The sequence below is a fragment of the Rhinatrema bivittatum genome, chromosome 3, assembly GCF_901001135.1.
Source record: "Rhinatrema bivittatum chromosome 3, aRhiBiv1.1, whole genome shotgun sequence".
Classification (NCBI taxonomy): Eukaryota; Metazoa; Chordata; class Amphibia; order Gymnophiona; family Rhinatrematidae; genus Rhinatrema; species Rhinatrema bivittatum.
In genome coordinates this window covers 356,062,048-356,075,393 of record NC_042617.1, presented here as the reverse complement: position 1 = coordinate 356,075,393, position 13,346 = coordinate 356,062,048, and the positions used below count along the sequence as shown (strand labels likewise).

General features: G+C 43.7%; 1 protein-coding gene across 3 annotated transcripts in view; it reads right to left on the bottom strand.

Moving 5' to 3' along the window:
• Nucleotides 1-13,346, bottom strand: part of MAP3K7 (mitogen-activated protein kinase kinase kinase 7) — a 206,528-nt gene that overhangs the window by 53,962 nt on the left and 139,220 nt on the right. For all 3 annotated transcript variants that reach the window (XR_003855623.1, XM_029595409.1, XM_029595408.1), the window contains one exon: nucleotides 1,514-1,581. Coding sequence is in view for 2 of the 3 variants with exons in the window: in XM_029595409.1 (XP_029451269.1) it covers nucleotides 1,514-1,581 (68 nt within the window). In the remaining variant the exon portion in view is untranslated. The remainder of the gene's footprint in view (nucleotides 1-1,513; nucleotides 1,582-13,346) is intronic.

The window sequence follows — 13,346 nt, the reverse complement described above, 5'->3', positions numbered from 1 at the left end:
TGTTTCATGCATCCACCAAGTCTTTTTGCATTACTCCAGAGTCCAACTCCCATCCAGCTTCGTATCAGGACCTCTAGCTCAACATCTTCTGTTCCACAGAAATCTGTTCTCCCTCGTGCAATTACTGATGCTTTAGAGGTACAAAATACTAGTGAGAACAAACTTTAATGGAAATCACTCAAAACAATGAAGGGCATTCCATTTTCACAAGGCGATATTCATGTGATAGAACGATTTAGAATGGTATTTTTTTCCCCCACACACGGCACATTAATCAGAGGTGAAGACACAGTCGGGACATGCGACTGGCTGCAGCAGGCTAAACTAATGAATGGCGAGGGCTGCATCGAGTTGCGATCATCTCTGCAGCGATGAATCTGGGCAGGAACTGGAGACATTCTGGCAGCATATATCCAAACGCACCCAAAAACCTCAATCGTTTTCTGTCAAGACTCACATCCAGCACATCATGAACAATGAGCAGACTCCTTTTTTTTAAACTGAAGCGGAAGAAAGTTTCTCTTTATGGGCCTGACATGCATTTATGCCGCTTAAAAAGGAACTAGCAAATTATGGTTTGCTTTTTTTTTTTCAGAAGAGGGCAAAACAATTCTGTGACGGTCAAACATGAACTTAAACAATGACTTCCAAACTCCCGGCCCACAGAGCTTCTGGCCCTGTGCCCGGTGTGCACAGATGTCAGAGATCCGCCGAGACGTTTGACCATTTTAATCTAGCAATCTCCAAAGTTTTAAGAAAGTGCGGGAGTTTAGATTTAGGCATCCAATGGCGTGCACTTACCCCCCGAACCACGCGTGCTTTATGAGTGCAGACGCAGAGCCGCACTACCACGGACATACACGCGGGTTTCTTTACTGCAACAGGGGAAGAAAGGATTAAGGAGAGCCTTTTAAGCGCGGGAAGATTATGTGACTGGCCCGGTGTCAAGAGTGCAACAGAGATGGCCTTCAAACCCTAGCCTCAACTTTGACAGCTCTGCATAACCACCACAGATTTGTTTTCAACACACTGTTGTCTCTTTGCCCATGTCATTAAAAAATAATAAAAATAAAAAATAGTAGCCACCTAATTTAACACTTCTGTGGCTACTAGGGTCCTTTTCTAACATTCCTGTTTAAGTGTACAGCAGAGAATGGCACAAGAAAACCTGGGTATAACATGAACAGGTGCAGATTACGAATAGAAATATGGCACTAAAATACATGCTCACTGGTATAATTAAACAAAATAAATGTTATAAATAAGTCTAAAAAAAAGCAAAAGAAAAAAATCACTAAATTGGGTTTTACATTCATATCCTGGGGCTGTTATTTAGATTATAAAATCAGGACATCAATAAACAGTTGTGAAATGAAATGAGCTCGGGATTACAGCAGATGACTGCTCAGTGCCGACTGGGATGGCACAGAGCACAGCAGGAGCCTGCCAGCCATGTGTCCCTGAAGACGGTGGAGCGGCAGAAGCGGCGCAAAAACAAGGCTCTTCGGCTTACCTGATTGGACTCTGTTCCAGTTACACTGAGGTCCTGGACGGACCTGCGCCTCTGCTGCCCGTTGCCTACTGGATGAGAGACAAAACAAAAAGCACTGAAAAAGCTGCTCGGAAACAGAATAAGTAGGGAACGGACTGATGCAGCGGGAGCTTGGAATTTGTACAACTCCAGAGAGCGAAAGTAAGGGAGGGAGGGAGAGAGAGAGAAAGAGAGAGAGAGAGAGAGACAGCTGCAGAGTTTTAACTCCAAAAACACTGGCCTGTCAACAGAAAGTCTATCCTGACACAATGACCACTCCTCCTACATGAATAGCTGCACTCTCTCCCCTCCCCCAGCTTCTGTCACATGTGCTTCATCAGGCCCTGTGCCTAGGAGCCGGGGCCGATGACGGCACCTATTTCCAGGGCCTTGCGTTATGGGGGGTTACTGGAGCACTGCTTGCTAGCACTGCCTCCCGCCTTTTGTTATGCTCGTCTGCCTGCCACTCACCGACATCTCTCGTCTCTAAGTCCTCCAGTCTGCCCAGCAATCGACATGCAAGGCAACAAGCGGGGGCCGGTTTGTTTTTTTTCCTTTCCCCATAAAGTGGATCTGATCTATCATTACTTGATGGCTGTAATAATAAAGAACATATAGTTCATTTGGGAAAGGAGCGGGGTGTGGGTGTGTGTGTGAGAGCAACATGATTTCGACTTGTACAGAGAACCCACCCTTGTGCTTTTTAATCTCATCCGCTGGTCGCCAGCGTTGTATCCCCCCCCCCCCCCCCATTAAAATTTCCCAGTAGTCAGTCCCATCTTAATATCAATGTATTGAACTGAATACTGTAATCTTTTCCCTCGTCCTCCTAATCCACCTGTTAGTAATTCTGAAACACCATTGGGAAAACGCCTCTTGAACTCGGTCAGCCCGTGCCATCAAAGAGGAGAGAGAGAAAAAAACAAAAAAACCCAAAAACCGGGATTCTCTGAAACGCAAGTCTCCCGTGAAACGTGGGCAGCCAAGTTCCTGCCGGGGCCGGCCTCCCCCCTCCCCCCCTCTCTCTTTTTTTGTTTTGCCTTTCCTTAGACTGATGATTCGAGCTGCCTCTTGAGATGGGAGAGATCAGCTGTCCGAAAGGAAGCAGTGAAGCGCTCCGGGTAACAGCTGACCCGCTGTTTGGCATTCCTGCTCTTTGATAGCTGCATTACGTAACTTCTCTGCCAGCAGCCCTGCACTTAGGACATGCACTAAAACAGTGGCAGGTCTCACCCCCACCCCTTCCCCCTCGATTCCCACAGCCTCAGCTTGTTATTCAGTGCTCTGTAACGTGGGTCCCCCCCCTCCCCCCTCCCGGCCTTTAAACTAGCTCAAGTCTTATTTTAATTCAACCCGGGTCTCCACTTCGGTACATTTAGTTTGCAGTGTGCAGGGCACATGTTGGCACCATGCCAGTTGCTGCATATCCATGCAAAAGAAAGCAATGTAGCACGGCGGGGGGAGGAATTTGAGACTGCTCTGTTTTTTTTCTGTGACAATTTGTGCTGTATTATACACAAAATATTTCTAATTGTCTCCCTAGCTATTCTCACACAAACGTGTCAGCAGTTTCCTGATCTATTTAGTGAACAAAACACTAATAGAAACATTTTTGAAAGCCAAAAATGGTCTCTGATCAAGCCACAGCGTGGGAGTGTGAGTGAGTGAGTGTGTGTGTCTGCTCTGTGAATCCAGGTTCACATCAGTTCAGTTCATTTTTTTCTTTCAACATTCGGTTACCAATGCAGTGAAAATAGAGCAAAAAGTTCAGGATGTGTTTTCTGTAGCTGACAGAGAAAAACTATCCTAAAACACATTCTGAGCTTCAGACTCTATATTCCTTTTGCAGTGTTAAGACTCAAAAAAAAAAGTTTTAGGTTTTTTTTTTTGGTTTGTTTTTTTTTAAATTGCTCCTCTATAATTGCTGACCCCAGACTGTATGCTCAGAAGACACAAGATCCCTTCTCCATCCAAGGGTAGAGGGAAGTCGCTACTAAGTCTAAATCTGTGCACCGGTATTTTGACAGCCGCCTCCCTGGACTTTCAACTGGTCACCTTTGTGCCCCAGGCAGATAGAAGACTTAAAATTGTGCATCCCCTGTGTCACAGCACTACAACCCAGTTATGGGGCTGGTTGTAAAAAAAAAAAAAAAAAAAAAAAAATCACATTAAAATCAGTGACACAGAAGCAGCCCAAAACATTTCACTTTTACACAAGGCGCCAAGGGAGAGCGCCCTAGCTGGATTCATTCTGAACACAGCCTGCATGGTTTGCTGTGCATGCTGGCATTTTTGACTCCATGTTGCTTCTCTAGGAAAACCAGCAACCGTGCAGCGAACACGCTAAAAATACCTGCGCTCGATGATAACTGGTAACTGTTTTAGTAATCAGCTTGGATAAGGAGGTTATGAGCCAACGGGTTGGAGCTTTTTGTAATGTGTGGCTTCGGAAGGGGTGGGTAGGGGACGGTTTGGGTTTTTATGGGGCGATATTACTCTTGTTATGACAGATCACTGAGAAGTGTCAACCAGTGAGCCCTTTGTTAAAAATTAATAAGAGATTAAAACAAACAAAATAAAAAAAATTGCCTGTACACTTTGCCCTTGCTATCTGTGCAGGTGACAGAGTGGAGGACGAAAAGAACAGGCGTGGATCTGAAAAGCGAATGTCCGAGTGCCACTCTCCTCCCTCCACGCCGCCTCTTTTTCACCTGGCTCAGGCCAAGCATGCTGGGAAAGCCAGTGCTCACTTGGGGGCCGATGCAATTCAGTGCGCTCAGCCGCGCGCACTGTTTAACCCGCTATCTGACGCGGGTTAAATAGGCGCTAATCCATCCCCTAATGTAATAGGGGGATTAGCGCCTATTTAACCCGCGTCCGACGAGGAGTGAATGAGTTAGCGCTCAAAATGTGCGTCTCAGACGCACATTTATCGCTCAGCTATTAACGCCTGCCTGGAGCAGGCGTTAATAGCTGAGCGCACGTAGAAGTAGTACCGAAAAGCAGAAAAAAATGCTTTTCGGTACTTCAATAAACCCCCCCCCCCCAAAAAAAAAAAACCCAACCTCGGCAGACCGCCAAGTTATGAAAACCGAGGCAGAGTTTACCGGGGTCGGTCTTCATAACCGGCAGCTGCCATGGGGTCACTTTAGCAAGGAGGCGCTAAGGTCGCACAAACGACCCTAGCGCCTCCTTGCTAGCGTGACCCCCTAATTTGCATTAAGAAAGAGGACCCTGAAAAGTCAGCGCCCGCTTTCCGCAAAATTTACTGCATCGGCCCCTTGGAGCTGGCATAAGAATGCTGCTTTCAAACAAAACGTTATCCACGTATATGGCTTGGAAACTGCCCTCATAAGGAGCAAATAAACAAATCCCCTACCAATCTCCACTCCCCCCCCCCCCCCCAAAAAAAGGCCAAAACCACGCCTGTTGATGTTCCGTCCAGTTGTTGCACCATAGCCTATTCTTGAAGATATAAACAAACCACCGATGACGGGCACAATTATGTGCAGGTTTCATTCAACAGCTAAGGTCTAAATTTAGTACCCACCTAAAGAAGCTGGCAAAAAATAGATGGACTTCGCAATTCAGATTAGCAACATCTGTGAGGTTAACCTCTGCACTTGTGTTAATAAAGCAATAGACCCTTTGCGACTGGAATATCCAATTAAGCAAAAGCGGAGGTGGGGGACAAACAAAAGGAAAATGCATTTTTCCGTAGAAACTGGCAGGCGTTAGTGATCGAACACCATTAAGTAAGAAGGGTACAAATCAGTAGCGTGTTGCAATGAAAGCCAGGGTAAGCAATCTGAAGTTTAATTAGGAAAAGCACTACAAACTGAATCTGGCTCAGTTCAAAGGAAGCAGAGAAAGGTGGGGGAAAAAAACTGCAATCAACATGAAATACTTGTTGCTCCAGGATGCAAAATGACTACTTTTGCTTGTGAGACTGTAAGTAGTTGGTTCTGTCCCCTGTATATTTTCTTGCGTGTTTTGAAATCTGTTGGCCTCTCCAGCATATTTTTACCATTTAAATAGTCCGTTTCTTACATAATCCTCTAAATAAAGCACCATTTTTCAGCTGCATTCTGTCTTATCTAAACAGGGCAAACGGGTGCAGAATTAGTTTAGTTTGACGACATCTGATATAATCCAGAGCAGTTAATGCAATCTACTGCTCCAGGAGGTCGTCAGTCAATGCCCACCGCTGCTAACTGGCTCAAGAAATGTGGCTGCAATGAAACTGCATCTAGAAAGCCCTGCAAACCAGCAGCTGAAGAGCAGAAAATAAATAAGGAAGCTGCATGTTACCGGGAAAAGCTATTTACCAGTGTATAAGTTTAACTGGGCAGACTGGGTGGGTCACTTGCTCCTTATCTGCTGTCATCTACCGTCAATGTTTCTCAAACCCCCTTCTCTTTTCTGTAAAACTTTAAAGACCCTTCCAAACAAAAACAAAAATAAGGAAAACTGGGGTTTTTGTCTTTAAATTTCAGTACAAAGTACTGCAATCAAAGTTCTGTTACACCAAACTTCTTTTGCTCTGCTCACAAAACTATTTTCTTTATCTCGTCTCCAGAAAGTGAAATTGCTTACCTGGAACTGCTGATCCCCAAAGACAACCTTTCACTGGTCACACACAAGTGTTGTAGAACTGCAGTTGGTGTCAAACAGAAGGATTTGTTTGTCTTCCCCAATTTTCTGGAAAAAGGCAAAAGCCTTTCATTCCTCCTGCGTGGTGGTTCCTGCGCTGCGTAGAGCAACTCTCACAGGGAGGCAGGAGGGTTTGTCTGAATGGTAAACTGCTGTCTTCACGGAACACCTCCGCTAAACTTAACCTTCCGCACTTCATATATGCCGATGATGTGCAGATACTTATCCCGGTTAAAGACTCTATACACAAAGCCATTGAAACTTGGAAATCCGCCCTCTCTGAAATTAGCAGCCTCCTATCCAACAACTTTCTCGCCCTCAACGCTACTAAAACGGAACTCATCCTTATTTCACCCCCTAACATCTCCCCCACCCATCTTATGACCCCCCCACACACACACAACAATAATCCCTCCACTAACATCACCTTCCCCACCCATGTACGAAGCCTCGGCGTATCCATTGACTGTCACCTTAATTGCAAGAAATTCATCAATAACACCCTTAAAGATTGCTTCTACAAACTACACACCCTTAAAAGACTCAAACCACTCTTACATCTCAGTGACTTCCGTACTATATTACAAGCACTCATCCTATCAAAAATAGATTACTGCAACTCCTTGCTTTTAGGCCTACCTAAAAACACCATACAGCCTTTACAACTCCTCCAAAATGCAGCTGCCCGAATACTCACCAACACCCACAAAAATGATCACATAACCCCGGTACTCAAACATCTACATTGGTTACCCGTAGCATCTAGAATTACCTTCAAAGCCCTCACTTTAATACACAAATCTCTTCACAACCAGAACATGAACTGGTACAAAGAACACCTCTCCTTTCACAACAGCAATAGACCCACTAGAAAACAATATCTAGCAACATTACACGCCCCATCACCTAGGCTTACTAAACTTCGCACCACAAGCGAAAGGGCCCTCTCCCTAGCAGGTCCTTTACTCTGGAATAAACTACCTACCTCCCTCCGCCAAGAAACCTGCCCAAAAATATTCAGGCAAAACCTGAAGACCTGGTTCTTCAAACACTCATACACCTAACATGCACACAGTCACTAGCACCCCCCCCTCCAACTCATCACCTCCCTCCTCTTCCCTCACTCCCCCCCATCCTTTCCACCTCCTATCCACACCCTCTCCACTTCACCTGACACTCTCCCATCTCCCCTACACCCCATAAAGTGAAATTACCAGGACAACATATTGTATATTGTACATAAGAACTTGTTATTCCCAAACACGTGTTTATATGCCGCCTACAAATGTTGATATCCTTCCTATTTATCAGAATTTCTTTGCCCCCCCCCCCCGTTTAGATGGATAACCTCTATCATGCATACCACTTAGTTAATTATTTATTGTATATTCTACTCTGTTAATTGTATGTTTTTAATGTTCCTTGTATATTCTACACTGTTAATTGTATGCTTTTTAATGTTCCTTATATAATTATATGATAATTGTAAAGCCTGTTGCTCAGTTCTGTTCTCTGTAAACCGACGAGATGTTCCCAACGTTCGTCGGTATATAAAAGCTATTAAATAAAATAAATAAATAACACCTTACGGGTAAAGCAACTTCACTTTCTCCGCAGCCGCTGAGTCACGCACGCAGGACTCCACAGCAAAAGAGCAAGTCCTCGACTAAAAAAAGTGAAACTACAAGAAATGCCCATAGGCATTGATGGGAAAAGTTTTATCTTTTTTTTTTTTTTAAGCAGGGAAGGCAACTGTAAATTATAAAATGGGCCCTCGGAAGGATGAAGATGGGCTCCAGCCCTGAAAGAGACGATGGAAAATGGACAGTTTATTTATTTATTTATTTATTTATTTATTTATTTAAAATTTTTATATACCGACATTCATCCAGGATATCATATCGGTTCACATTGTAACATAAACTGGTGCTAGGCATGGCGCTTTACATTGAACGATTAAAACATGCGAACAAGGTATTAAAAGGGGGTGGGAGATAACATGGGAAAGTTTGCATTAAATTATATTATAGCAACGTTTGCAAATATATACATATGTACAATGGAAAATAAAGACTAAGAAGTGCAGGCAGGCTAGTGAGGGAGAAAGGGGAGGAGGAGAGAGGAGAGCTGAGAAGGAGGGAGGAGCGGGGAAAGAGGTAGGAGGGGGAAAGAGGGAAAGAGGGAGGGGAGAGAGGGAGAGAGGGACAGTGAAGGGGAAAGTAGAGGGGAGAGTGGAAGGTGGATATAATGGATAGGAAGAGTGAAAAATTAGGTGTATGCTTTAGCAAAGAGCCAGGTCTTAAGCTTCCGCTTGAAAGATTTGAGGCATTCCTCTTGCCGTAAGTCAACTGGCATTGTATTCCAGAGGGTCGGCCCGGCTATAGATAATGCACGGGCTCTCGTGGAAGTAAGTTTGTAGAGTTTAGGAGAAGGGATAGGCATGGTTGCAAGGTGTGCATGTCTGGTAGGCTTAATAGACTGGTGTAAATGGAAGGAATCGTTAAACCAATTCATTTCAGGGTTGTATAAGGCCTTATGGATTAGAGAGAGCGCCTTATATTGTATGCGGGAAGCTATTGGAAGCCAATGTAAATCTTTTAGAACAGGGGTAATATGGTCATGTTTACGTAAGTTGGTCAATATCCGGGCTGTGGTGTTTTGCAGGATTTGAATGGGATGGATGGCATTGTTGGGTAGGCCGAGAAGTAGGGAATTGCAGTAGTCAGTCTTGGCGAAGATTGTAGTTTGAAGCACTGTACGGAAATCGGGGGGATGTAGTAGGGGTTTGAGTTTTTTTTAGTGTGTGGAGTTTAAAGAAGCCGTCTTTGAGTATGTTATTGATGAATTTCTTAAGTGTGACATGACCATCAAGGATGATTCCCAGATCACGGACTTGTTGGGCAAATTGGAACTGCGTAATAGGGGGGAGGATTGGTTGGTTTTGGGGTGAGATGAGCATGATTTCAGTTTTCGTGGTATTAAGGGCTAGGTGGATGGAAGATAGGAGATTGTTAATGGAGAGGAGGGTTTCATTCCAGAAATCCATGGTTTTCGATAGAGAGTCGGTGATGGGTATGAGCAGCTGAACATCATCAGCGTATATGTAATGAGGGAGATTTAGACTGGAAAGGAAGTAACAGAGAGGTAGGATGTATATATTGAATAGGGTAGAGGATAGGGAAGAACCCTGAGGGACACCTCGGTTGAGGGGGATGGCCTTGGATACGTGATTTCCTAATTGAATTTTGTAATCTCTGTTGCTGAGGTAGGAATTGAACCAGTTGTGGGCAACGCCTGTAATGCCAATTTCAGTCAACCGCTGTAGGAGAATAGGATGGCTGACGGTGTCAAAAGCGGAGGATATGTCAAGGAAGGCAAGAATGTATGATTGCCCTTTCTCAAATCCTTTGATAATGTGGTCTGTCAGGGAAAGTAAAAGAGTCTCAGTACTATGAAATTTCCGAAAACCGTATTGTGCGGGGGCAAGGATATGATTATCTTCAAGGTATTCTGTAAGTTGCTTGTTGACAGTTTTTTCAAGGAGTTTAGAAATGAATGGAAGATTTGATATAGGGCGATAATTAGCTGGATCAGAAGGGTCAAGTTTGGGCTTCTTTAGAATAGGTTTGACAATTGCCTGTTTCAGGGGGAGGGGTACCTGCCCAGAGTTAATAGACAGGTTAATGATTTTTGTTAAAGGTTTGGCAATGATGTTGGGTATTGTGAGAAGATGTTTAGTGGGTATAGTGTCAGATGGGTGAGTGGACGGTTTGGCTTTCTTGATAAAGGTTTCTATTTCTAATGTGGAAGTGCAGTCTAGGGAGGAGAGAACTTTAGTATAGTTACTGGTCTTTGTTTGATTGATGGCCAATTCGAAGTGGTTGCTGGGACCGGTAGAGGAGGAGAACTTGGATAGCAATTTATCTACTTTGGTTTGGAAGAATGTGGCAAGTTCTTCGCATTTGGATTTGGCTACTACATCAGGGATGTCAGGAGTAGTTGTCTTGGTGAGTGAGTTCACGTAGTCGTATAGTACTTTAGGATTGTATTGGAATTGGTGTATTTTGTTGGCATAGAAGTCTCGCTTTGTCATGTTAAGTTTGTCACTATAGAGGTTTAGGGAGGATTTAAATTGTGCCAGGTGAGTATGTGAGGGATTCTTACGCCAGATCTTTTCAGATTTCCGAAGTTGTTGTTTAAGGTTTTTTAGCTCTTTTTTAGCTCAGTTCAAGTTAGTATCTCACTGGAAGGCTGTGCCTTGCAAATCTCCTTAACAGAGGTAAACCTTAGTTGGGTGACAGACTTTGCCATGGCCCTTAAATTACGGGCCTTGACATGGCCTACTGAGATTAGGCTAGCCTGGGTATAACGGGAGATCTAACCAGTGATTTTTCGTTGCATTTCCAGTCATATTGGGGCTTAAACAACTAAAAGAGCTGGGTAGTCTTTTTATGGGCTTTAGTTCACTCCAGGCCGAAGGCAACAGCTCTGTTGCAATACAGGGAACGAAGAACTTTTTTTACCCTTATGAATGTATGGCCTTGGGAAAAATGTTGGAAGGGCAATTGGGGTGGAAATCATACATCACCTTAGGTAGGCGATTGAGATGTGTACTAAGCACCACCTAATTATAATGAAATCCGGTATAAGGCAGATACAGTAAGTCATTAAAGGCCAGAAACTCAATGATTCTGCAAGTCGAAGAAATTGGCGCCCAAAAAAAAAATAAAAAAGAACCTTCTACATCAGGTTCTGAAGCTCACAAGAGTCTAGAGGCTCAAAGGGAGCTTTCATCAGTTGGGTGAGAATGAATCTGACCAGTAAAGGCTGCACAGAAATGAGTTTTCCCTCTTTATGATGCAAACCCCAACAAACGTTGGTTTTAATTTGGATTTTTTTTTTCAGATTCACTTTCTTGCCTTTCTAAATCTGAGTTCAAGGCAAGTTGCATTCAGGTATAATAGATATTCCCCTGTCCCAGAGGGCTTACAATCTAGAGGGCTATCTTTAAGCACTCACTAGCCTTCAATAGCAAATCAGTAATTAGATTCTACGGCAATGAGTGACCATCTACTACTTCCCACTGAATAATCAGCTTGACTCCTTCCTTTAACTATCCAAATTCCTATGCGACATGGCCACTACTACCACCAACAACCTCTTAGTACCAGAAGACTTCAACTATCACACGAAGGGCTCCCCTTAAAGGGAATGCCACCACTTTCCAGCACAACACGGATAACCTCAGCTTCCCGCAGCTAATCAAGGACCCACTTAGAAACATGGTCACTCTCTCAACCTAATCTTCTATTCCTCAAGTATTAAGCTCGATTCTAACAATATCATTGGTCCCCATCTCCTGGTCAGATTACAGTCTAGTCCGGGCCACCATCTTGATCTCACAACAAACTCTCCACATTCCCACACCCAAACCTCATACCAGAAACTTATCCTCTATTACAAGCAAAAAAATGTAATCAAACTTAACATACCAACAACCCCTATCTGCCACAAACCCACTAGAACTACAGTCCAGCAATGGAATGATAAACTCTCTATGGCTATTAAGACTCTAGCCCCTCTCAGTCCCAATCTTATCAGAATTCCCCCAGGAATTTCCCATGACTCCACTAAAGTCATCTTCTTAAACAATCCTGACAACTTGAACGGGCATGGCGGAAACAAAAACAAAGATACCAACCGTTATCTCTGTAAAGAGCACTCCAAAAAATACAACGCAGCCATTCCACAAGCAAAAATAAAAATCTACATCTTCAAACAACTAGAACAATCTATGAACCATTAAGGCAAACTTTTTGAACAGGTAAGAAAACTCTCCAAACCTGAACCCCTCATATTTCCTACCACCTAGAGATTTATACAAGCTGAAGACTTTGCCCAATTCTTCATGGAGAAAAATCCAAGCTATTTGTTCCTCTTTTGATGCCCTCCACCGCCATCCCCACCCCTCTTAATCCTGGACCCAAATCACCCCAAGAATAAAATCACCCCTCTTACCATGATCGATTCAATCCTCTCCCCTCCAGACTATAGCCTGTTGTCAATACTTTAGGACAATCTCCCCATGAAAGGTAGAGAAGATCCTACTACAGACATTTCATCTGTGGAGTGCTTCTCCCTGATCCTTTTCAATATTTACATTTGCCCTATCAACACTGAATGCCACTATTCGCTGTTGATATCCATCTGTGCATTAAAATGGGGCCCAACCAAACCATCCATTGTCAACCTCTTACAGAAGTAGCCTAATGGCTTACCCAAGCACAAACTTAAAATAACCTCTCCAAACAAACTCCTCTGGCTCAGCTGGCAGGGTCATCCCCTATGATCGCTACCTTCGCTGTCAGGTACCCCTTACATTAGAACATAAGATATGCTATACTGGGTCAGGCCAAGGGTCCATTAATCCCAGCATCCTGTTTCCTACAGGGCCAATCCAAGCCACAAGTGCCTGGCATGTACCCAAACATTAAACAGATCTCAAGCTTACTATTCCTTACTGATTAATAGCAGTTTGTGGATTTTTCATCAAGGATCTTATCCAAACCGTTTTTAAACCCAGTTACACTAACTGCCGTAACCACATCCTCTGGCAATGAATTGCAGAGCTTAACTATGCGCTGAGTGAAAAATAATTTCTTCGATTTGTTTTAAATGAGCTGCTTGCTAACTTCATGGAGTACCCCCTGGTCCTTCTATTATCTGAGAGAGTAAATAACCAATTCATATTAACTTGTTCAAGTCCTTTCATGATTTTGTAGACTTCTATCATATCCCCCCTTCAGTCGTCTCTTCTCCAAACTGAACAGCCCTAACTTCTTTAGCCTTTCCCCATAGGGCAGCCATTCCATGCCTCTTATCATTTTGGTTGCCCTTCTCTGCACTTTCTCCAGTGCAGCTAAATCCTTTTTGAGATGCAGTGACCAGAACTGTACACAGTATTCAAGGTGCGGTCTCACTATGGAGCGATACAGAGGCATTATGACATCCAACATTTTATTTGCCATTCCCTTCCTACTAATTCCTAACATTGTTTGCTTTTTTGACTGCCACAGCACTCTGAACTGACAATTTCAATTTCAATGTATTATCTACTATGATGCCTAGATCTCTTTCCTGGGGGGTAACTCCTAAGATAGAA